The sequence below is a fragment of the Stegostoma tigrinum genome, chromosome 10 (assembly GCF_030684315.1).
Source record: "Stegostoma tigrinum isolate sSteTig4 chromosome 10, sSteTig4.hap1, whole genome shotgun sequence".
NCBI lineage: Eukaryota > Metazoa > Chordata > Chondrichthyes > Orectolobiformes > Stegostomatidae > Stegostoma > Stegostoma tigrinum.
In genome coordinates this window covers 78483262-78507441 of record NC_081363.1, presented here as the reverse complement: position 1 = coordinate 78507441, position 24180 = coordinate 78483262, and the positions used below count along the sequence as shown (strand labels likewise).

Sequence of the window (24180 nt, the reverse complement as noted above, 5' to 3'; positions counted from 1 at the left end):
AATTCAGGAATGATTGGCTCCTGAAATTTTAAAGCAGTGGAAAACAAAACTACAAAGAATTAACGACGGACACAACCGGAGGCGAACGGGACAAAGTGGACAGAAAACAATACACTCAGGGCCGAACAGCCCGCGTCGGCTGATTGGGAGCTTTGCGCATGTGCAGCACTGGGAGGTCCATGAGCAGATCTGGGAGGACTGAGAGAGTCCGTCAGCCGGACGCCGATCCTGCCGCCAGCACGGCGTCTTTGTTCAACAACAGCAGCACGAGAGGCTCAGGTAGAGGAGGGAGAACAGACGGGGTGGAGCGTGGGGCTGGGGGGGAAATGGGGAGATCAGAGGGAATGTGGGGGTTGGGGGGGAAATGGGGAGATCAGAGGAAATGTGGGGGTTAGGGGGGAAATGAGAGGGAATGTGGGGGTTAGGGGGGAAATGGGGAGATCAGAGGGAATGTGGGGGTAGGGGGGGAAATGGGGAGATCAGAGGAAATGTGGGGGTTAGGGGGGAAATGGGGAGATCAGAGGGAATGTGGGGGTTAGGGGGGAAATGAGAGGGAATGTGGGGGTTAGGGGGGAAATGGGGAGATCAGAGGGAATGTGGGGGTAGGGGGGGAAATGGGGAGATCAGAGGAAATGTGGGGGTTAGGGGGGAAATGGGGAGATCAGAGGGAATGTGGGGGTTAGGGAGGAAATGGGGAGATCAGAGGGAATGTGTGAGTTAGGGGGGAAATGGGGAGATCAGAGGGAATGTGGGGGTTAGGGGGGAAATGGGGAGATCAGAGGGAAGGTGGGAGTTCGGGGGGAAATGAGGGAATGTGTGGGCTGGGGGGAAATGGGGAGATCAGAGGGAATGTGGGAGTTAGGGGGGAAATGAGAGGGAATGTGGGGGTTAGGGGGGAAATGGGGAGATCAGAGGGAATGTGGGGGTTGGGGAAATGGGGAGATCAGAGGAAATGTGGGGGTTAGGGGGGAAATGGGGAGATCAGAGGGAATGTGGGGGTTAGGGAGGAAATGGGGAGATCAGAGGGAATGTGGGGGTTAGGGGGAAAATGGGGAGATCAAAGGGAATGTGGGGGTTAGGGGGGAAATGGGGAGATCAGAGAAAATGTGGGGGTTGGGGAAATGGGGAGATCAGAGGGAATGTGGGGGTTAGGGAGGAAATGGGGAGATCAGAGGGAATGTGGGGGTTGGGGGGGAAATGGGGAGATCAGAGGGAATGTGGGGGCTCGGGGGGAAATGGGGAGATCAGAGGGAATGTGGAGGCTGGGGGGAAATGGGGAGATCAGAGGGAATGTGGGAGTTAGTGGGGAAATGGGGAGATCAGAGGGAATGTGGGGGTTAGGGGGGAAATGGGGAGATCAGAGGGAATGTGGGGGCTAGGGGGGAAAAGGGGAGATCAGAGGAAATGTGGGAGTTAGTGGGGAAATGGGGAGTTCAGAGGGAATGTGGGGGTTAGGGAGGAAATGGGGAGATCAGAGGGAATGTGGGGGTTAGGGGGGAAATGGGGAGATCAGAGGGAATGTGGGGGTTAGGGGGGAAATGGGCAGATCAGAGGGAATGTGGGGGCTAGAGGTGAAATGGGGAGATCAGAGGGAATATGGGGGTTAGGGGGGGAGATGGGGAGATCAGAGGGAATTTGGGGTTTAGGGGAAATGGGGAGATCAGAGGGAATGTGGGGGCTAGGGGGGAAATAGGGAGATCAGATGGAATGTGGGAGCTAGGGGGGAAATGGGGAGATCAGAGGGAATGTGGGGAATGGGGAGATCAGAGGGAATGTGGTGCTAAGGGCGAAATGGGGAGATCGGAGGGAATGTGGGGTTACAGGGGAAATGAGTGGGAATGTGGGGGCGAGGGGGAAAATGGGGAGATCAGAGGAAATGTCGGGGCTGTGGGGAAATGAGAGGGAATGTGGGGTTTTGGGGGGAAATGGGGTGATCAGAGGGAATGTGGGGGCTCGGGGGGAAATGGGGAGATCAGAGGGATTGTGGGAGTTAGGGGGGAAATGAGAGGGATTGTGGGAGTTAGGGGGGAAATGAGAGGGAATGTGGGTGTTTCGGGGGAAATGGGGAGATCAGAGGGAATGTGGGGGCCAGGGGTGAAATGGGGAGATCAGAGGGTATGTGGGGGAATGGAGCGATCAGAGGGAATGTGGGAGTTAGGGGGGGGAAAGGGAGATCAGAGGGAATGTGCGAGCTAGGGGGGAAATGGGGAGATCAGAGGGAATGTGGGGGCCAGGGGTGAAATGGGGAGATCAGAGGGAATGTGGGGGTTAGTGGGGGAATGGAGCGATCAGAGGGAATGTGGGAGTTAGGGGGGAAAAGGTAGATCAGAGGGGATGTGGGAGCTAGGGGGGAAATGGGGAGATCAGAGGGAATGTGGGAGTTGGGGGGAAATGGGGAGATCAGAGGGAATGTGGGGGCTAGGGTGGAAATGGGGAGATCAGAGCGAATGTGGGAGTTAGGGAGGAAATGGGGAGATCAGAGGGAATGTGGGGGCTAGGGTGGAAATGGGGAGATCAGAGCGAATGTGGGAGTTAGGGAGGAAATGGGGAGATCAGAGGGAATGTGTGAGTTAGGGGGGAAATGGGGAGATCAGAGGGAAGGTGGGAGTTCGGGGGGAAATGAGGGAATGTGTGGGCTGGGGGGAAATGGGGAGATCAGAGGGAATGTGGGGGCTAGGGGGGAAATGGGGAGAACAGAGGGAATGTGGGGGCTAGGGTGGAAATGGGGAGATCAGAGCGAATGTGGGAGTTAGGGAGGAAATGGGGAGATCAGAGGGAATGTGGGGGCTAGGGTGGAAATGGGGAGATCAGAGCGAATGTGGGAGTTAGGGAGGAAATGGGGAGATCAGAGGGAATGTGTGAGTTAGGGGGGAAATGGGGAGATCAGAGGGAAGGTGGGAGTTCGGGGGGAAATGAGGGAATGTGTGGGCTGGGGGGAAATGGGGAGATCAGAGGGAATGTGGGGGCTAGGGGGGAAATGGGGAGAACAGAGGGAATGTGGGGGTTAGGGGGGAAATGGGGAGATTAGAGGGAATGTGGGAGTTAGGGGGGAAATGGGGAGATCAGAGGGAATGTGGGGGTTAGGGGGGAAATGGGGAGATCAGAGGGAATGTGGGGGCTAGGGGGGAAATGAGAGGGAATGTGGGGGTTTGGGCGGAAATGGGGAGATAAGAGGGAATGTCGGGGTTAGGGTGGAAATCACAGGGAATGTTGGGGTTTGGGGGGAAATCGGGAGATCAGGGAATGTGGGGGTTAGGGGGGAAATGAGAGGGAATGTGGGGGTTGGGGGGAAATGGGGAATCAGAGGGAACGTGGGGTTTAGGGGTGAAATGGGGAGATCAGTGGGAATGTGGGTCTGGGGGGAAATGAGAGGGAATGTGGGGGCTAGGGGGGAAATGGGGACATCAGAGGGAATGTGGGAGCTAGGGGTGAAATGAGGGGGGATGGGGGTAAATGGGGAGATCAGAGGGAATGTAGGGGTTGGGGAAAATGTGGAATAATACGGGTTGGGGAATTGGAGTGATTCGAGCAAATGTGGGGATGGGGGAAATGGTCAATAAAAGGGTTTAGAGTGAAATGGAGAGATTAGAGGGTGTGTAGGGGAATAGAGATGATATGGGCTTCGGAGGAAGTAGGGAATAAAGTGAGTTGGGTGAAATGGAGAAATTAGATGGAATATGGGTGTTAGGTCAGAATGGAGCGATCAGAGGGAATGTGGGGGAATACAGAGATTGTGGGGGTCAGGGGAATGGGGAGATTAGAGAGGACGTGGGGTTGAGGGGGATGTGAGGGTTCAGAGAAATGGGGTGATTAGAGGGGATGTGGGGATTAGGAGTAGTGAAGAGATTGGAGTGGATGTGGGGTAATGGGAAATAAAGGGGATCCAAGTGAAATGGACAGATTAGAGGGAATGTTGGGGAATAGAGGGGATGAGGGAGGAGGAATGTGGTATTTATAGGGAATGAGGAAGGGTAGGATGGACGGATGAAGTATAAGAGTGGAGAGGGACATGAAATGTCAGAGTTTTGGAGAATAGGATAAATGGAGGGATGGGGAGCAGTGGAGAGAAAGGGCTAGAGATCAGTAGGAGAGCAAATCGTCAGTTGAAGGATCAAGTACTTTTTGTGTAGAGCAAGGGATAGCAAACATTTAGTGGTACTTGTTTCTGAGCCACCAAACTGTCATGTAATTGTCGGCACAGTATAAATCCAGAAATTAGAGATGCATGTGATGGTGGTGATGCAGTAATAATGGGCAGGTTTGAATTGCACGTACCCGCGAAAAACCTAATTGGCGTTAATGCTGTGGTGGCTGAATTTGTTCAAGATAGGTTTCTGGAGCAGTTCAGTGAAGAATCAGTTAATAATTGGGCTATTTTAAAGTTTGCATTATGTAACGGGAAAAAGCTAATTAAGGAGCATTTGAGAAATAGCATGTTATGGTAGGATTTCACTTTGTTTGAATGTCATATAGTTTATTCTGAGACTCAGGTCTTAAATCTGAACAAGATCCAACCCTATTGCAGAAAACTGAATGATTGAGGGGAAAGTTGGCTGTGGTGGTTTGGAAAATATGGTAAAAGATTTGATGGTAGAGACCCAATGGCTAGTATTTCATGAAGTATTAAGTGGTCTAGAACGTAGCACAGCACAGTACAGGCCCTTCGGCCCATGATGTTGTGCCGACCTTTTATTCTACTAAGATCAATCTACCCTGCGTACCCCACATTTTACAATCCTCCATGTGTCTATCCAAGAGTCGCTTAAAATTCTCTAAAGTATCCAACTCTACTACCACTGCTGGTAGCACATTCCACATGCCCACCACTCTGTGCTAAGAACCTACTTCTGACATGTAGGGCGGCACAGTGGCTCAGTGGTTAGCACTGCAGCCTCACAGCGCCAGGGACCCGGGTTTGATTCCCGCCTCGGGCGACTGTCTGTGTGGAGTTTGCACATTCTCCCCGTGTCTGCATGGGTTTCCTCCCGGTGCTCCGGTTTCCTCCCACAGTCTAAATATGTGCCGGTTAGGTGGATTGGCCATGCTAAATTGCCCATAGTGTTCAGGCGTGTGTGGGTTATAGGGGGATGGGTCTGGGTGGGATGCTTCAAGGGGCGGTGTGGACTTGTTGGGCTGAAGGGCCTGTTTCCATACTGTAGGGAATCTAATCTAATCTCCCCTATACCTTCCTTCAATCACCTTAAAATTATGCCCCCTCGTAATAGTCATTCCTGCCCTGGGAAAATGTCTCTGACTATCCACTCTATCTATGCCTCTCATCGTCCTGTACACCTCTATCAAGTCACCTCTCATCCATCTTTGCTCCAAAGAGAAAAGCTCTGGCTCCCTCAACCTTTCCTCATAAGACCTACCCTCAAGTCCAGGGAACATCCTGGTAAATCTCCTGTGCGCCCTCTCTAAAGCTTCCACATTTTTCCTATAATGAGGTGACCAGAACTGAACACAGTATTCCAAGTGTGGCCTAACCAGAGCTTTATAGAGCTGCAGCATGACCTCACGGCTCTTGAACTCAATTCCCCTGCCAATGAAAGCCAACGCACCATATGCCTTCTTTACCATCTGATCAACTTGGGTCGCAGCTTTGACATGGACCCCAAGATCCCTCTGTTCCTTCACACTGCCAACAATCCTGCCATTAACCCTGTATTCTGCATTCAAATTTGTCCTTTCAAATGAATCGCTTCATATTTTTCTGGGTTGAATTCCATCAGCCACTTCTTTGCCCAGCTCTACATCCTATTAATGTCCCATTGCAACCTACAACAGCCCTCCACGCTGTCCTCAATTCCACCAACCTTCTTGCCATCAGCAGACTTAATAACCCACCTTCCACTTCCTCATCCAAGTCATTTATAAGGATCACAAAGCGAGAGGTCCCAGAACAGATCCCTGCAGAACACCACTGGTCACTGAGCTCCAGGCTGAATACTTTTCATCTACTACCACCCTCTGCCGTCTATTCGACAGCCAGTTTTGTATCCAGGTAGCCAAATTTCCCTGAATCCCATGCCTCCTTACTTTCTGAATGAGCCTACCACGTGGAACCTTATCAAATGACATACTAAAATCCATATACACCACACTGGGAACAACAGATTCTTCTAAAGCATAAATACCCAACAGAGGTGAATCAGCTGTAGCTAACAAAAGAAGAAAAGATTGCGTTCGATCAAAGGAAGTAGCTTATACGGATGCCAGAGTATGTAGTAAACCAGTACAGGTGGAACCTTTGGAATTCAGCAACGGATGACAAAGAAACTGACAAAAAAGAGAAAGAAAAATGATAATATGAACATGAGTCGACAAGAAATATTATATGGGCACAATGACTGCAGGGTGGATGAGAATTACAAACAAGGAACAAGAGTAGGGGTTCTGAGGAAGGGTCACTGGACCTGAAACGTTAATTCTGATTTCTCTCCACAGATGCTGCCAGACTTGCTGAGCTTTTCCAGCAATTTTTGTTTTAGTTTCTGATTTCCAACATCCTCAGCTCTTTCAGTTTTTACAAGAGTAGTCGATTCGGCCCTTCAAGTTTGCTCTGCCATTCAGTAAGATCCTGGCCTATCTGATTATAATATTGATAGAAAAGGGACTGCAGGGTAGTTTAGCGTACTGTTTATGGCCCACCATGCAGATTGCCATTCAAGTGAGGGAATGAAAAGAAGTTATTTTTTATTTGTTCGTAGTGTGGGCATTGCTGGCTGGGCTAGCATTTATTTCCCTTCCCCAGTTGAGGGACAACCACATTGCTGTTGGTGTGAAGTAGGTCAGACCAGCAGCAATTCCATAAAGAGCAAATAGAAAACCAAATGGGTTTTTACATCATTAGACTGGCTTTTTAATTCCAGATTGTGAAATTTGAATTCAGTAACAATCTGCCATGGGGTGATTGGAACCTGTGTCCTCAGAACATTAGTCTATGAGTTTGGGTTGCCAGTCCAGTGACTTTACCACTACACTGCCAACCCCTATGTTGTCATAATTCTACGTAATAGTGTGGTAGTAAAAGAGGGCAATGCAGTCAGAACAAACACTTCTCTGCAATCTCAACTGGAATTTCTGAAGAATCTATTACAGGCTTGGTGCACGATTAAAAATGTCACCAAAGCTGATGTTGTATATTGTGTTTCTCGCTCTGTAAAAGGGCACAACCCTTGACTCATGAGTAAGGTCAAGCCAACTTTGCTGATGTATACATTTACGGCTAGTTTGTATTTTTTAAAAATTCACTCATAAGACATGGGTGTTGCCAAACAGGCTTGTATTTATTGTCCTTGAACAGGTGGTGGTGAGCTGTTCCCTCAACCTGCATTGGTGAGATCACATCTGGTCAACTGTGTACAGTACTGGTCATCCCTTGTAAGGAAGTAAATACCTTTAAAACAGTTCAGAGAGCGCTTACACGGTTGATATCTAGAATGGGTGAATTGTCATATGAAGATTTGTATATGCTGGCATTTTGAAGAGTAGGAGGCAACATGACGAAAGCATGAGGTCCTGGTAGATTTCGACAGGATGAATGGTGTGAGGGTGTTTACCTCTTGTTGGAGAATCTAGAATCTGAGATTACTGTACAAAAAGAAATCTGGCTACTCATTTAATACAGGTGACAATGAGTTTCTCAGAGTATCATGTGTCTTTGAAACTCTCTACCTTAAAATGCAATGGAAGCAGAGTCCTTGAATATTTTTAAGGCAGACATGGATAGATTCTTGTTTTGGGAAGTGGCGTAGGAATGTCAGGGGTATGAGACTAACAATCAGACCAGCTGTGATCTTATTTAAATGGCGGTGCATTGAGGGGACGAATTACTTCTCCTCTGTCCTGTCGGTATGCCTATACTTGCTGCATGACAATGGCACAGATGGTAGGGGGAGAGGCTGAATAGGCTGGGACTATTTTCCTTTGAGAGTTGGAAGCTGAAGGGTAACCTTTTAAAAGTTGATAAAATCATGAGGGCCATGGATAAGGTGAATAGTCAAGGTCTTTCCCGTGGAATAGGGGAGTCCAAAACCAGAAGGCATAGATTTAAGGTGAAAGGGGAAAGATTTAAATGGGACAGAACAGGCAACTTTTTCAAGCAGAGGGTAGTGGTTTGAGATGGCAGAGGAAATGGTACAATTACAACATTTAAAAGGCATCTGGATGAGTACATGAATAAGAAGGGTTTAGAGGGATATGGGCCAATTGCTGTCAAACGGGACTGGATTAATTTAGGATATCTGGTCGGCATGGATGAGTTAGACCAAAGGCTGTGTTCCCGGGCTGTACAACTTTATGACTAGGTATTGAGGGGAGCATCCAGTTGTGTGGCTCATATAGGAACAAATGATAAGGGCAACTAAGAATGGTGATCTATTAAAGTTGAAGAGTTAGGGTTCAAATTAAATGCAGAACTTCAAATGTCATGACCTTTGGATTGTCATTGGTGCTATGTCCCATTAGTTTAGGACTGAGCAGATTATGAAAGTAATTGTGCAGTTCATAGACTGGTATGAAGGGAAGAGGTTTTGATTCATTGGGCACTGGCAGTAGTACTAGGTTAAGTGAGAGTTGATCCATTTGGATGGTCCACTTAAAGCAGGCCAGAATCAGTGACCTGTCAAACTTTTGTGGCTAGAGCTGTAGACAGGACATTAATCCAGAGGAGTCGTGGGAAGTGCAGTTTAGAAATCCAAAGAGAAAAATAAGATAACAGTACAGGGATTTAGATAAAGGCAAACAGAGTGGGACAGAAGGTGAGATAACAAGGTGTTGAGCTGGATGTACACTGCAGGGCAAGCAGCACCAAAGGAGCGGGAAGGCTGACGTTTCGGGCATTTGCAGTTCCTACTATCTCTGGGACTGAAGGTGTAGTGTTTACCAATAATTGAACATTACCATTCGTTATACCTGTTGGTTTAAAATGAAAGGGTTATTAATTGCATGAATAATGCATATGGATGAACCACAAGTATAAATGGAGGTACATGGTTTAAATCTAATTGCCATTACAAAGACATTGTTGCAAGGTGATCAGGTTTTGGAAATAGATATTTCGGTGTACCCAATATTTTTTGAAAGCCAAAGGAGGAGGAGTATCCTTTACAGGGATGACATAAGGACAATATTGAGTGAGAATCTTGGCTCAATGGGTCAGCAAGTAGAATCAGTGTGGATGGAGATTAGGAATAAGATGGTTCAGAAAGTTTTGATGCAAGTAGTTTATAGGCCCCATCAAAGTAGTTACAATGTTGGGTAGTGTATTATGCAGGAAATAATTGGAGCTTGTAACAGAGGCAATGTTATAACTGAGGGATTTAAATCTTTATATCGATTAGATCGATCAAATCAGCAAAAGTCTTGAAGAGTTTGTAAGATACTATCATAACCTTTTCGTAGAACAATACATTGTAGAACAAATGGCATGTAGCTATTTTAGATCCAGTAACATGCAATGAAGAAGAGTTAATTAGTAATTTCATATCAAAAATCAGTTGGGAAATAGTGATCATACATTAAGAATAGATGACAATGGAATGTAAATGTGAGGGGAGAGTTTCATTGGGTAAATAATGGTAGGAAGTATTTAAAGAAAATTTACCAATAGCATATTGTATTCGAGGACAAAAACTCAGCAAGATCCATCATGACTTGCCAAGGAACCTAAGGATAGTATTAGATTAAAAGTGACTAAAAATATTGCAGAGAGCAGTGACAAGTCCAAAAACTGGAATTATTTAAGCAAATAGCAAAGGGCTACCAATGTTATAAGAAGGGAAAAAGTACAGAATATCAGAGTACACTTGCCTGGATTTTAAAAACAGATTGTAAGGGCTTTTTTGAGTACATACAACAGGGAATCACTTCGATACTTAGCTTGACAGTAGGTGTTGGAATAATGATAGTGGGCCATAGGCTGCTCTCTCATCCGAGACAAACAAATGGTGGTGGTTTAAGAGATAATGGGAACTGCAGATGCTGGAGAATTCCAAGATAATAAAATGTGAGGCTGGATGAACACAGCAGGCCAAGCAGCATCTCAGGAGCACAAAAGCTGACGTTTCGGGCCTAGACCCTTCATCAGAGAGGGGGATGGGGAGAGGGAACTGGAATAAATAGGGAGAGAGGGGGAGGCGGACCGAAGATGTGGAGTAAAGAAGATAGGTGGAGAGAGTATAGATGGGGAGGTAGGGAGGGGATAGGTCAGTCCAGGGAAGACGGACAGGTCAAGGAGGTGGGATGAGGTTAGTAGGTAGATGGGGGTGCGGCTTGGGGTGGGAGGAAGGGATGGGTGAGAGGAAGAACAGGTTAGGGAGGCAGAGACAGGTTGGACTGGTTTTGGGATGCAGTGGGTGGGGGGGAAGAGCTGGGCTGGTTGTGTGGTGCAGTGGGGGGAGGGGACGAACTGGGCTGGTTTAGGGATGCAGTAGGGGAAGGGGAGATTTTGAAACTGGTGAAGTCCACATTGATACCATTAGGCTGCAGGGTTCCCAGGCGGAATATGAGTTGCTTTTCCTGCAACCTTCGGGTGGCATCATTGTGGCAGTGCAGGAGGCCCATGGTGGTTTAACCTGAGGATCATCACGCCTCAGAAGAAGGGCAAGATTGAGAGAAGCTGGGACTTTCATAGTAACCTCAGCCAGGGTGGGGAATTGAATTTGCACTGTTGGAGTCACTTTGCATTGCAGGCCAGCTAATGCTAACTGACCCTCTGATTCTATAGTGCTCCAAAAGGGAAACTAAAGTTATTTTTTTATTTTACAGACAGATGGTGATGTTCTTTGGAAAATTGTAAATCAATCAGCTTTGGAATGCTTAGAGCTTTGACTTGGGACATTGTTCTATAGGAAGCGTCATTCTGCCTCTTCTGCCTGACGAGTAATGTTTGGACCAAGATCCTTAGGAAGATTGGTGAACCATGGCCCGGCCACAGGCCTTAGCAGTGACAGCAGCCACATTACTGGGTACTGCTGTAGGCTGCCTGTACTTGTGGAAGGCCTTTAAAAGTCCCAAATGGAAGAAGGCTCTGGCCAGCCAGAATCAAGAAGGTGTGGAAAGAGAGAAAATCACACAGGGTGATAGAGGGGAATCTTGCCAAATAGATAACACAGACGATTTTGTCAATCCCAGTTTGCTGGTGGAAAAACTGCTGACTGCAGATGCTTTCATAGTGGAGTCAGAGGATGAATGGGAGCAAGCCTGGCCTTTGTTGAAGACAGACCTAGATAATTACCCACTCATAGGAATTGACTGTGAATGGGTAAGTGGTGTTGATAATGTCTGTGAATTTCTGTTGCTCCGTGTTTTCCATATGTGACAGAAAATGAACTAGTTGAAATTAGGTGGTAAAAGTTAAGAATTACCATTTCCATGACTCACTCAGTCACCTCTTCCCCAGCAAGCTGTGTTACTGACCATGTATCTATTGATTTTAATCCAGCTCCGCACACGGTCACCCCTTGCTCAACACTTTCTTTTACTGCCTGTAATTACTGATGTCAATCCAGTTTGCTCACATTGTCACTCAGTAATACATTCTGTCAGGGGCTCTTGTGGTGCAGTGGTAGTATCTTCTACTTCTGGATCAGGAAGCCAGGGTTTAAGTCCCACTTGCTTCAGAACTGTCATAACACATCTAAAAAATATTGTTTTAGGTAAAAAATAACTCTCCCTCAGCACTCTGTGTTGCTGACTGTATCTCAGCTGATAATGCAGTTCCTGCATTTTTGCAATGCTTCATAGTGGAGAAAGTATATTTTCTTTCGAAATATAGTTCTAGTTAGAATATAGGAAAACCGTAATCAATTAGCTCACGACCTGCTACAAATTTGTTTTCTTTAGTGATGCTGGTTAAGTCATAAATATTGGCTAGGACATTAGCAAGAATTCCCTAATAGTGCCGAGAGAGCTCTCATGTCTATCTGAGAACACACAAGGCTTCAGTTCAGTGCTGATTCAGAGGATGCCTCTTCAGCCCTGCCTTCTTGTACTGAATCCTCGAGTGAGCTTCAAAGCCCCAAAACCTTTCCAGCTTGAGCGGTGAGAGTGCAACCCATTGATCAGTCTGATTGAATGCCTACACAATGTTGTAAAAAAATTACCAGAAATGGACAGTAAACAGGTAAATTTTAAACTGCTGGTAACTCGATTTTGCAGAGCACACTGTCTTTAGAAAATGGGCCTTTCCAAGGCCTGTGGTCTAGTGTTGCTGAGGACTTGCCCCTAATGCTTCGAGTTGCACTTGCTTGCAAGTTGCCTTGTTTCTCCACTGATTAATGATAATCTCCAACTAGCTATTGGAAAGATTAAGACATTGGTTTCAGTCCTGCCATAAAGTCAGTTTTCTTGCCACTTACTCCATCTCTCTCTTTGGCTTGCTCCTGAAGGGCAGTAAATTGCTTCCAACTGTGTCTTCGAATTTGACCCTGAAATGACCTCCAAGGAATTGTATAAAAACAAATAGTTTAGCAGATTTATACTCCTAACAAACTTTTCCCCACCTTACTCCATTTAATCTCTTTTACATTCTCTTTTGTTTCCCTAGCTTCCTCTTACCTCAACAAAACCATATGCTAAATCCTAGGCTTTCTCCCCATGTTTTCAAGTAACCAACCCAATTTTGGAAGACACTCGGATGAAGTGAAATATTTTCTTACCAGGGACAGGGAAAAGTCAGCCATCCTAGTGTCTGGCTGTCCATCCGTCAGCCTGCAACAACCACAGCACCCCAAGAACGGCATTTACTGAATGTAAGGTGCTTTGGGGAGGATAGGCTGAGTAGTGAGCATGGTACGTTAGGCACTGCCTCTAAAACCAGAGCACTGCACTGACGTTAACAAAGTTGAAATGCCCAGTTAGAAAACGTAGCCTGCAGGGTATTTAAATCAAAGACAATTGTGCTCATAGCTTCTTATTTTGAGAAACCCCTGGATCTCTTTGTTATCTCCACTTGCCTGATGTTCTCTTGGTTGACCTATCATCCTTTGTTCACCCAAAGTTCTGCTGCCTGTGTCCTAGTTTACATTGGTCCAGTTCATCCTTTGACCTTGTGTTAAACTTTCTTAACTCCTCACCTATCAAAAACTCAAATTTAAAATTTCTTATCCCATTGTCCAAATTCCTTTGGCCTCACCCGCACCTATTTCTGTTATCTTCCCCAGTCCTGAAGCCTGTGCTTCTCCCAGTTCTGGCCTCTTGTACATCCTCATATCCCTGTACTTCACTTTAGGTGACTGTGCCTTCGCCTTTGTCATCCTTAAGAATTAACATTCTTTCCCCAAACCTTTCTATGCCTCTCGCCTTCTTTTAGGCATTCAGTCAGACCCACCTCTCTGACTGAATAAGCTTTGTGGTCTTGAGACTTGATGTCATGTTGTTTGACAATGCTTCTGTAAAGTACCTTGGAAAATTTTGTTATATTGAAAGCATGTGCAATCCAGGTTACTAGGATGAATGTTAAGGTGTCATGCACTCGAAAAAAATTGAGAGTAGACTTTATTTAGCTGATTTTCTTTTTAGTTTTATTTCCTTATCTGAAATTTTTAACTTTTTAGTTTAACCCTGGCAATAATTACATTTACTTCTCTTGCTATCTTGAAATTATTTTTCAGATTTCTATAAAGGGGAAACCAAACCCAGTGTCTCTCCTTCAACTCGCCTCTTACAGTGGCTTCTGTCTTCTTGTCCGCATGCCCCAGATGATTAGGGATGGTCGCTTGATGCCGAAGACCTTACTCGACCTCCTGGGGAATGGTAGTGTTCTAAAAGTTGGTGTTGATGCTTTCGAGGATGGCTGCAAGTTATTCCGAGATTACTGCATTACGGTCAGGGGCTGCTTGGATGTGAGATACTTAGCCATGCGCCAGAGGTTCGTGATGGGTTGAATTATGAGGACAGATTACAAAGATCCGGCTTATATTTGGTTGCTTATGGAAGGCCAAGGAACAGTGTCATCAAGGGGTTTGGTGGGAGATTCTAGAATGAGGACCCATACCATATAATCAGGATTTAAAATGAGGTGATGTCAGGTAGCCCTCCTTCACGTTAAAATTGAAAGAAAAGCCTTTGAGGCAATGGAAATTTTCAGAACTGGAATTGACAAATTTTTGTTAGGTAAAGGTTACAAACTAAGCCAGGTAGGTGGAGGTGACAAAAAGGGCAACCATTATATCATTGATGTCAAGATGCCGGTGTTGGACTGGGATGGACAAAACCAGAAGTCGCACAATACCAGTTTATACTCTAACAGGTTTATTTGAAATCACAAGCCTTTGGAGCACTGCTCCTTCAAAGCGAACTAACTGACTTATGATATGTTGACATTATCCTGCATTTTTCCATGCCCCTCCATATTGTTTCTAATTAAATAATAATTTAATGCCCTCTTGAATGCTTCAATTCAACCTGCCTCCACCGGACTTTAGGCAGTATGCTTCAGACATGAAACATTCACTGTGTTTTTCTCATGTCACGTTTGGTTTTTACAAGTAACTTTATAGTTGTTTCTTCTTGTTTCTGATACTTTTATGAGAGGGCACAATTTATCCCTAACTACTAAATCTCCTCTTAACTGTCACTTCTCAAATGGAAAGCCTCAATTTCTCCAGTCTAATTTAATAGCTGAAGTTTCTCATCCCTGGAGCCATTGCCATAGACTACTTTCACGTCCTTTCTCTAGCATGGCACTTAGAGCTGTATGCAGTATTCCAGCTGAGATGTGACAGGTCTTGTACAGGTTCAACTTCACTTCCTTGCTGCAGTAGTCTCTGGCCCTATTAAGAAAACTGAAGATACTGTACACTTTACTACCTGTTTCTTTTAGTTCAAGCCATTATTCATGACTACATGCATTTTTATTCTCGATCTGTCTCCTGCACATCCTTTATGGCGGAGCCATTTATTTCATACTCTATTTTTATGTTCTTTCTACCAAAATCTATCACCTCATCTCTGTATTGAACTTCATCTGTCATGAACTTATCCACTCTACTAGCTTATCAATGTCCTTTTGGAGTTTTACCTTGTCGTCCTCACAATTTATAATGCCTCTAAATTTAGCATCATCCACAACTTGGAAATTGTTCCCTGCACACCAAGATCAAGATCATTAATATATATCAGAAATGCAAGGGTCCAAGATTGATCCCTAGGGACCTCCAGTGCAAGTTTTCCTCTTTTGTTTCTTATCCTTCAGCCAGTTTTGTATCCATGTTGCTACTATTCTGTTGATTCCATGAGCTACAAGTCTTCTTGCAGGCCTGCTGTTTGATACTCTATCAAACAGCTTCTAGAAGTCGATGTATACCACATCAAACAGTGTTAATTTCACCAACTTCCTCTGTTACCACTTCAAAAACCTCCAAGTCAATTATATACACTTTTCCTTTAAAAATCTGTACTAACCCTTCCTAATTAACTCACCTTTTCCAATGTGACTATTACTTCTATTCCAAGTAATTGTTTCAAGAAATTTCGCCACCACTGAAATTAAACTGACTGGACTGTAATTGGTGGGCTTATCCTTATGAATTTTTGTTTTAAACAAGGGTGTTACATTTGAAAATCTCCAGGCCTCTGACATGATTCTTGAGTCTGAGGAGATTGAAAGATTGCTGCCAGTGCCTCAGTAATTTCCAGTCTCACTTCCAACAATATCCTCGGATACATCTCATCGCTCCTGGTGTCTTATCAATTTTAAGTACGGACAGACTATCTAATTCCTGCTCCTCATTATTTTAATCTCTTTGTGTGACTGAATTTCCTCTAGTGTGTTGGGATAGTGGTAGCGACCAAAGCAGTGGAAAGAATTTTGTGCAGTTATAGCGCAGTTCCTAGTTTGTACACAGTAACTGTTCTCAAATGAAAATCAAGACAGAGCTATTCCAGTAAATTCTTTAATTGACAAACCAAGCAGATGCACCAAAATAGTTACATGAAATATTTGTGATCAGAGCTTGCAGCTTGTTACGAATATCGGGTAGTTGAATTAATTATTTAATGTGTGATGTATGTGAGTAAAAGTTTGTAATATTAATGAGCAGCAGCATTCCCTTTGCCAATTGGAAAACACTGTCTCTTCAGCAGCGTTTTATTGTTAAGATGAAATCTGAATTATGCAGTGAAATGTAAACTATTTGATTTATCATAATTCTATCATAGTAAAGTTATATTATTATACTGAAAAGCTTGTTTTACAGAGGTCTCCAGTGAATGTTCACCTGACTTAGCTATTCACATTATTAATTACTATTTTAACTTAGGCACAATGGTAGCATTTCCACCTCTGACTCAGAAGGTCATGAGTCCGTTATAGAATCTGGAGCAAAAAATCGTGTCTAATATTCCAGGACTAAGGGAGTGCCCTTTATTTGAGAAGTTAAGCTGAGGCCCAGTCTGTCCCCTTGGGTGGATGCAAGTATTCCCATGACATTACTTTGAAGAAAAGGAGGGTTGTCTTCAGTGTCCTGTCCTATCTCAACCAACATCACTGAAGTTATCTGTTCATTATGATAGTGCTGTTCGTGGGTCCTTGCTGTATGCAAGTTGACTGTGTGCAAGAGTAGACACAGTTTATTTACTGCAGAGAGCTTTGAGACATCCTGAAGCCAAGAAAGGGGCAATATAAGTGCAAATCATTGTTTTGCATCAACAATTCCAATTATTGTCATGGTTGAGGGAAGATTTTCAGGAATGTTGAATATGATGTTTTGGAATACAGAGCTGTGACAGTGATTCTCCAGATAGTGAACTCCTGATTTCATTTGTAGTATTTATGGGAAGCTATAAAATGAAAGAATGTGACAACTCATATTATTGTCATTTTTATTTGTGTTAGGATGTGGGTAACCCTAGCAAGACGGTTCTTATTGCCATAACTAGTTCCTCTAAGGCCATTGAGATTCAACCATGTTGTGTAGGACTATTGTGTAGCCAGATCAGGTAGGCCTGAGGACTAATTTCTTTTCCTTGAAGGATATTAGCAAACCGGTTGAATTTTCAGTGGCGATTTTAGTCAGTTTGCTGCTGATCCCTGCTAGGTAAAGAATAAATATTAAAGAAAGCAAAGACTTATGTTTGCAAAGTGCCTTTCTCAAGTTTTCGGTTTCCAATGTGTTTTGCTGTTAAAAAGTACTTTAAAGTGTAATTGCTACTGTATGCAATTGTGCATAGGACTGTATCTCAAAAGACACTGAATTAAATGAATGGATCATCCATTTCAGTGCTTTTAAAGGATAAATATTGGTCATGATGCAGTGGAGAAATTCCCTGTTCCTCAAAATAAGTGCCATGAGATGTTTTATGGCCACCTGAGAGGACGAAGAAAAACTTCAGTGGTACCTTTTTTAAGTAATTCACGGCATCTCCCTTAGTACTGCACTGAAATGTGCTCAATGAATAATGTGCTCAAATTTCTGGATTGAATCTTGAATACAAAGCCTTCTGACTCAGTTCAGCATATCAATATTGAACCACAGTTGACACCCAAGTGAGGGATTATTGTTCAGCTCAATCACTCAACCTAACTCTTTGAGCATTAACATTGGATGTTCGTTTTACCATTTTTCCCTTTGTGTGTCAGGTGGTTCTGTTGTTCTGAAGGAGATTGAATTGGTCAGAAAGCCGAAAATGTCCCAAGTTTTAGCAGAGCAATGATAGACCAATATAGTGATAAAAAAAACTGATTGACAAAGTGTAGCAAACAAACTAACATGGAAAAGATGTGGAAAATTACTGACATTGTCTTGAGTCATTAGACCTACTGGCTCTACATCTACTGTATTAAAAGTTAATTCTGTCTGGTCATCTTAATTTAAATTAATTCTAAATTCTTTTCTTAATTTAAATTAATTAAGATAATTTAATTTAATTGAATTCTGTCTGATGCTTCTAATCATCATTGATGTTTTCTGATCAGCCTGTTCCGAGATGCTACTACACACTTCTAGAGCAGGTGGGACTTGATCCTGGGCCTCCTGGCTTAGAGGTAGGGAAACTATGACTGTGCCACAAAGCCCATCAAGTTATCATCTATAATTTGTTTCCCCACTTGTTTTAATTGATGTGGAATCTGAAGGAATTTGGTCAGTCAGTAGAAATTCACTATGCCCAAGAAGGAGCGGTTGGTTCCTGTTTCATTTCATTTATCTCTCTCTTTCTGACCCAACCCCCACAAGCTGTAAACAGATGCAGCCCAAAAGGCTTTGGTGCTACATTATATAATTACACAAAACTTGGACAAATATTGCAGTTTGAAAGGAACCATACTTCAAATTGAGTGCAAAAACACACCAACTTGTTGCCTGAAGTTCACTTAGACCAAGCTCTCTCCCTGTCCACACAATAGGTTATGTTAACCCCTCTCACATCTCTGATATTAGGTTTTCTATCACTGCTGACATCTTTGGTAACAAATGGTGCTGACGCTCCTTATCCTGAACAAAGTATGATATTAAAAGTTTACACCCCAAACAATACCTTCCTTAAGCCCTGAACATTCCTTTAACACACAATGCTAACATATCTTCCTGATGACATGCAGTGCTAATGCTGCACTCCTCCTTTCCCATGGCACACTGTGCCAGTGCTCCAGGATGTGTTGCACTAACGTTCTGACCTCTGAAGGTGCGTTGTGCTGGCACTCAACCAGTGTTTGATGCTTGGATATGGATTGCTTCACTGTTCAGAAGAGGAGTATTAAACTGTAACCTTGCACAACTATAACTTACATTTATGTACTGGCTTGAATTGGTAAAGTATACCCAAGTTCTTTACAGATGTACTACCTAGCAAAATTTGACATGGGCCACATGATAGATAGATGACCAAAAGCTTGGTTCAAGAGGTAGGTTTCAAGGTATGCCAGAAAAGAGGAAGGAGAGTTCAGAATTGGTGAGGAAATTGCAGAACTTTGGGTCACTGCACCTGAAAGTACAGCTGCCGGTGGTGGAATGATGAGCATCAGAATGTGTGCAAAATGCCAGAATTGTAGGAGCACTAATGTCTTAGGGGGTTTTAGGGCTGAAGGTTACCTTGATTAAGAGAGACAAAACTGTGCAGGAATTTGACGATACAGTGAGGATTTTAAAATTGTGCTGTTGCCAGACCAGGGGCTAATGTAAGTCGAGGAGTACAGGTGTTGGCTGAGCAAGACTTGTTACTTATAGGAATTATGGACACCAGTTTAAGAAGATAAATAGTAATGTAGCGTCAGTAATCTTAATGATCCAGTCTAAATAGTTCCACGAAGAAAGCAGTGTGTACCAAAGCTCCTAGCCTGCCTTTCCTACTTAAGGTCCTTCTTTATAGAATACAGCTTCATGTGACATCTGCATGATCCCTGTTAATTTACACTGTTAGCTAGCCAGTGTCTTTAGTCTGTAAACATTTTCAGCATTTTGTCAGCTGGCAAAATCAAAACAAATGTTGTTGTAGGAACATGTGATCTGGGTTTGATCTGAGTTGGATTGAATTTAAGTTACTGTACCACTCAGTTTCACTGATCATGCTCTAAATTGGCTTTTAAACATTCTAGATGTTGAAATCCTTTTTTCCATGTGGCTTTATAACAGATTACAAAAGGCCTTAGAAAACTGAACACACATTGACCTATAATGATTAATTGTCACTTCACAGACTTTAAATTAAGGAAAGCATTTTAATATCCCAATAACTATATGGATTATTGGTACTGTTGGAGTCTGATATAAGTGATATTACTCCAATAATTTTTATGTTTGTAAAGAACGTTTGTAAACTTAGCTGCAAGTGATCAGTTTGTAAATCTTATGGGGTATGCTTCTTTTTAATTGTCCATTTCCCAATTTATGCAAACACAGAAAAGTGCACAAATGTTATTGGGCTATTGAAGCATGCTATGCTGTCAGCTTGACAGTGATGACATGTATTCAGTTTTTTCCAAGCTTAATGATATGACCAGAAAGAGATCCTTTAATCAAAAACAAAAATTGCTGGAGAAGCTCAGCAGGTCTGACCTCATTTGTAGAGAGAAAACTGTGTCCCTGGACGTTAACTCTGTTTTCTCTTCACAGATTCCTGCCAGACCTGCTGAGTTTCTCCAGCAATTTTGTGTTTTTGTTTCAGATCTCCAGCATCCAAAATGTTTTCTTAATCTCTGTTTTCTCCCTTTGTGTCACTAAAGTAGAGACTCGAGGAAATTGAGGGCTTGGGGACAGCGATATAAGGGGCAGCCACTATGGTGAATTATAGGCAACGCAGACACCAACTATTTCTTGATGCATCAAACTGATGGTAGTGAGGAAAATATGGCCTCAGCCTTTACATTGTTGTCCTCCATTTCATGTCTTTCCTCCACCATCTCTCTCCTATTACATTCCCAAATCCTTTCACCACACTGTTTCTGCCAGCCCTTACACTTAAACTGCCTGCTCAAAACCTGTATCTTTCCCTCTCACCTCTTGTTCACCAATTTATCTTCCATCCAAACTTCCCACTTTGTCTCAATTCCCCTGTGGCTGAAGGGGCTTTCCTCTTCCTACCCTCTCTTTCTATCTGTTCCATGCAAGGAAATGTTCACCTTGTTAGGAGACAAGACATGGTTCCTTCCCTGAACAAGTTTATTGACTTGTTCACTGTGTCAGTTCTCTTCGCTGTTCTATGTTCTAAACACTGCCAACTCTGCTTCATCAGCTCCACCCTCCGTCCCCAGCCTGGTGGTGCCATGTACAGCCTCATCTTGGTATGGCGACCCTAGCAGCACCTGCTGTGATATCTGAACAGGATGTGGTACGTGCTGGAATGTGAGCAGCAGTTCAAGAAGGCAAAGAGTAAAGTAGCATCAATAACCTTACTGATTCAGTATAAATAGTGACAGTAAAAAAGGTAGTGGCAGGATTTGAACCTGGACCCCCAGCATATTACCTTTGTCTCTGGATTAACAATCCAGCGATAATACCACTAGGCCACTGTCTCCCCTTAAAATATTTTCAATTACTGATGAAAAAATTGGTCAGAAAATATTTGCACTTTGTTGTGCAATCAAAGAGCAATTTGATTTTGCTGTAAAATAGAAATAGTTATATGTCAAACAGTGTGCCCTCTTTACCATTGAAAATACCTGTCAGAGAAATAACTCTTCAAATGTCAGATGCCCTACAGATACCCACATTGAGTTTTCGATGAAGTACGCACTTCTGTTTGGGAAGTTGATTCTTAAGTTGGAGTGAATAGATTTACTTTGATTGAATCCAGTAAAATAAGAGTGAATTAGGGCAAGTTTAGAGTCCATTGAAATTCTCTTGATTATGAGTGAAAGGAAAAAGTGTTGGTTTTGTTGGAGTTCTATGCTATGGACTAGTACTTAAACTGCTACAGTTTCATGTAATCAAAAGGGGATGATGTGTTTCAATTTTGAACAAGATGGTTGAGTTATTTGGCTTACCTTTATCTAGGTTCCAGCTACTCATGTTCAAATGTATTACCACTTCAGATTTCATTATGAACTAGGTACTTTAAAAGGATGCCTACTGCTACAGTATAATCTGCTGTTTAGACTTTCCTTGCTGCCTCTCTAGTTGATGTTACATTTAAAACATTTTGAGAAATGACTTTCTGGTATTAACTCTGGTCCCCTTTTCTTTGTTATAGCAGGAAGAATAGCTTTGCGTGCTCCCTAAGCCTGAAGTCCTTAGCTCAAGACATCTTAAATTATACCCTTGACAAGTCCATACATCTGCGATGTAGTAATTGGGAGGCAGAAGAGCTCTCCAACGAGCAGGTACTCTTGTTAAGGGAGTGTTTATAATTTTATTTGGAATGTTGCAAACATTTTCGTATATTTTTGTTTGAGATGTAAGTCATTTCCTTCGCGTTCCATTTCATGAGAGATTTGGAAAGGTCTGTGATGATTCTCAGTCACAACTTCCATCTTTGTACCGTCATCTGTCACTGTCTGTCATTGACCTGTCTATTACTGAAAGCCCATTCTTGCATTTTCTTTCTTTAGACTAATGTATGGTTAGTCTCCTTTTTTACTGTGTAAACTTCAGCTCCTGTATAACTCTGTGTGTGTTTCCTAACTCATACTTTCTCATGCATCGTCCCTGTGTTCACTGTCTGCATTGCCTTGATTTCCTGAATGCATAGATTTTAAAATCCTCATCTTTGTGTTTTAACTCCTCCAAAGCCTTAGACCTGTATCTTTCTATTGTCTTCCATTGCTGCCTGCCTCAGAATTCTGTATTCCTTTAACCCTGGCCTTTTGTGCATCTTCACATTCTACACACATCTGACTTTCTGTGCTCCACCTTTGATGGCTCAGACTTGCCATACTTCACTCATATTTTACTGAATTCAATCAAAGAAGAATAAAGCTGTGTCTTGAGCTGTCTAAGCACTCATCTTTGGAATTCCCTTCCTGGTTGACCCATTCTACATCTCTCTTCTCATTTAAGGGACTTCTTTAAAATATTCTTATCATCTGCCCTACTATTTCCTCCTTTGGCTGTAAAATATCCTCAAGGAACGGAAGAGGCTGAGAAGGAGAGTCCTTCAGGTTAACCTCAGCCAATGTAGGAATTGAACCCACACTGTTGGCATCCTTCTGCATCACAAACCCACAATCCAGCCAACTGATTTAACTGACCTTCTTTACATCAGTTTGAGATTACAGGTGGGACTTTGGTTTAGTACCACATCTAAAAGAACTGCTCTTCTGATAGTGCATTACCCCTTCAAATGTTGTATCACTGTGAGAACCTAAATTTTGTGCTCAAGTTCTTACTGTGAGACTAGAACCACTAGAACCTTTTGAATCAGAGACAGAGTATTACTGCTAAACCCATGGCTGAATGAAGAGAGGTTGGGGCTGACCTGTGCCGATGGCATGGGCTGCATCAAAATGGCACAATTTTCCATTATTAAAGTACAAGGCAGTTAAAATGTAATGGGTAGAATAAAGAAATGGCAAGGACCTAAGGCTGAGGTTGGGAGTTATGTTTTGGCCCTCTGCATTAACACATGCACAGCTAATACCAGAGATTGGACCAGCATGTAGTAAAGGCAGGCTGATTTTGATACAAGAAGTTTAATTTCTGTTTCATTGAGATAAGTGAACAGACTCCTGTTAGAAATGTAGCAGAATTTTTCCAGGTGTTCTTGAACGTTTTCTGTAGTGATATATTCTAGGACCAACAAAGGGTCAGAAAATATTAGGTTTGATAATGAGAAATTGATTTATTGATACGTGCTCATTACCCAGTAGTGATCATAATATCATTGTGTCCGAAGTTTTTCAAAGGGGAAAAATACTAACCATCTACTAAGATGGTAGAGTTAGGGAAGCCCAAATTCAGCAGGTTGAAACTGAGGTTTCCCACAGTAAAGTGCATAAATCTAAAAATGGATAAAAGCAACAGGTTATTAGGAGATTTTCAAAAAAGAACATTTGAGGCTTTGGTGGGAATACAAGCCCTGAGTGACTTGAGAAATGAAGAATAAGACGAAACAAAACTTAACAGAAATAAAGAATGCACAAAAATAGAATCTGATAAATGGGAATGCTTTGAAGAATAGCAGAAATTGACAAGACAGCTAGTAAGAGCAGTAAATAGGAATAGGAAATTATGCTTACAAGCAATGAATACAAAACTTTGACAATTATATCAGAGAAAAAATGAGGAGTATAGGCTCTTAAAAATTGACTTTTGTGAAGATAAGGAAATGGAAAATGTGTTCAATAATCTGTATTTCCACCTGAAAATGTCATCATGCCACTAACCTCAAGGAAGTTGATCTTGGATCAGGTTTGGACCTCACCAAAATAAACGTAACTGAGTCAGTAATTAGAAAATGGGATCATGACTTCCACCTTCTTAATATCCCGATTTCTGTTTTGCCTCAGCTGTTTGCTGCTGAAGCTCCTATTTATTTCTTGTTAATTTTGGACTCGGCTGTTGCATTGCTCCCTGGCTGGTTTTCTGAATTCTATCCTCCATAACCTTGAGATCTTCTAAAACTTCACTGCCTCTGTCTCAAGTTGCATCAAGGCCCTATCACTCCTGTACTCACCGAGTATTGTGACCCGAGCATTTATCATCTTGGTTTTAAAATTCTCATCCTTGTTTTCAAATGCCTCCCTCAGCTTTCGCATCCCTGTTCACAGAATCACAAAATTATTACAGTGCAGGAGGATGCCAT

General features: G+C 43.1%; 1 protein-coding gene across 5 annotated transcripts in view; it reads left to right on the top strand.

The window, feature by feature from the left end:
• The first annotated feature begins 200 nt into the window (after positions 1-200).
• The window catches only part of exd2 (exonuclease 3'-5' domain containing 2), a 50395-nt gene continuing 26415 nt past the window's right edge, over positions 201-24180 (top strand). Inside the window, exons 1-4 of one of the 5 annotated variants that reach the window (XM_048538201.2) lie at positions 201-279; positions 10771-11266; positions 13617-13873; positions 21631-21760. In XM_048538201.2, the coding sequence (XP_048394158.1) occupies positions 10925-11266; positions 13617-13873; positions 21631-21760 (729 nt within the window). In that variant the 5' untranslated portion in view covers positions 201-279; positions 10771-10924. The other 4 variants (XM_048538203.2, XM_048538204.2, XM_048538200.2 and 1 more) reach the window with 4 other exon arrangements.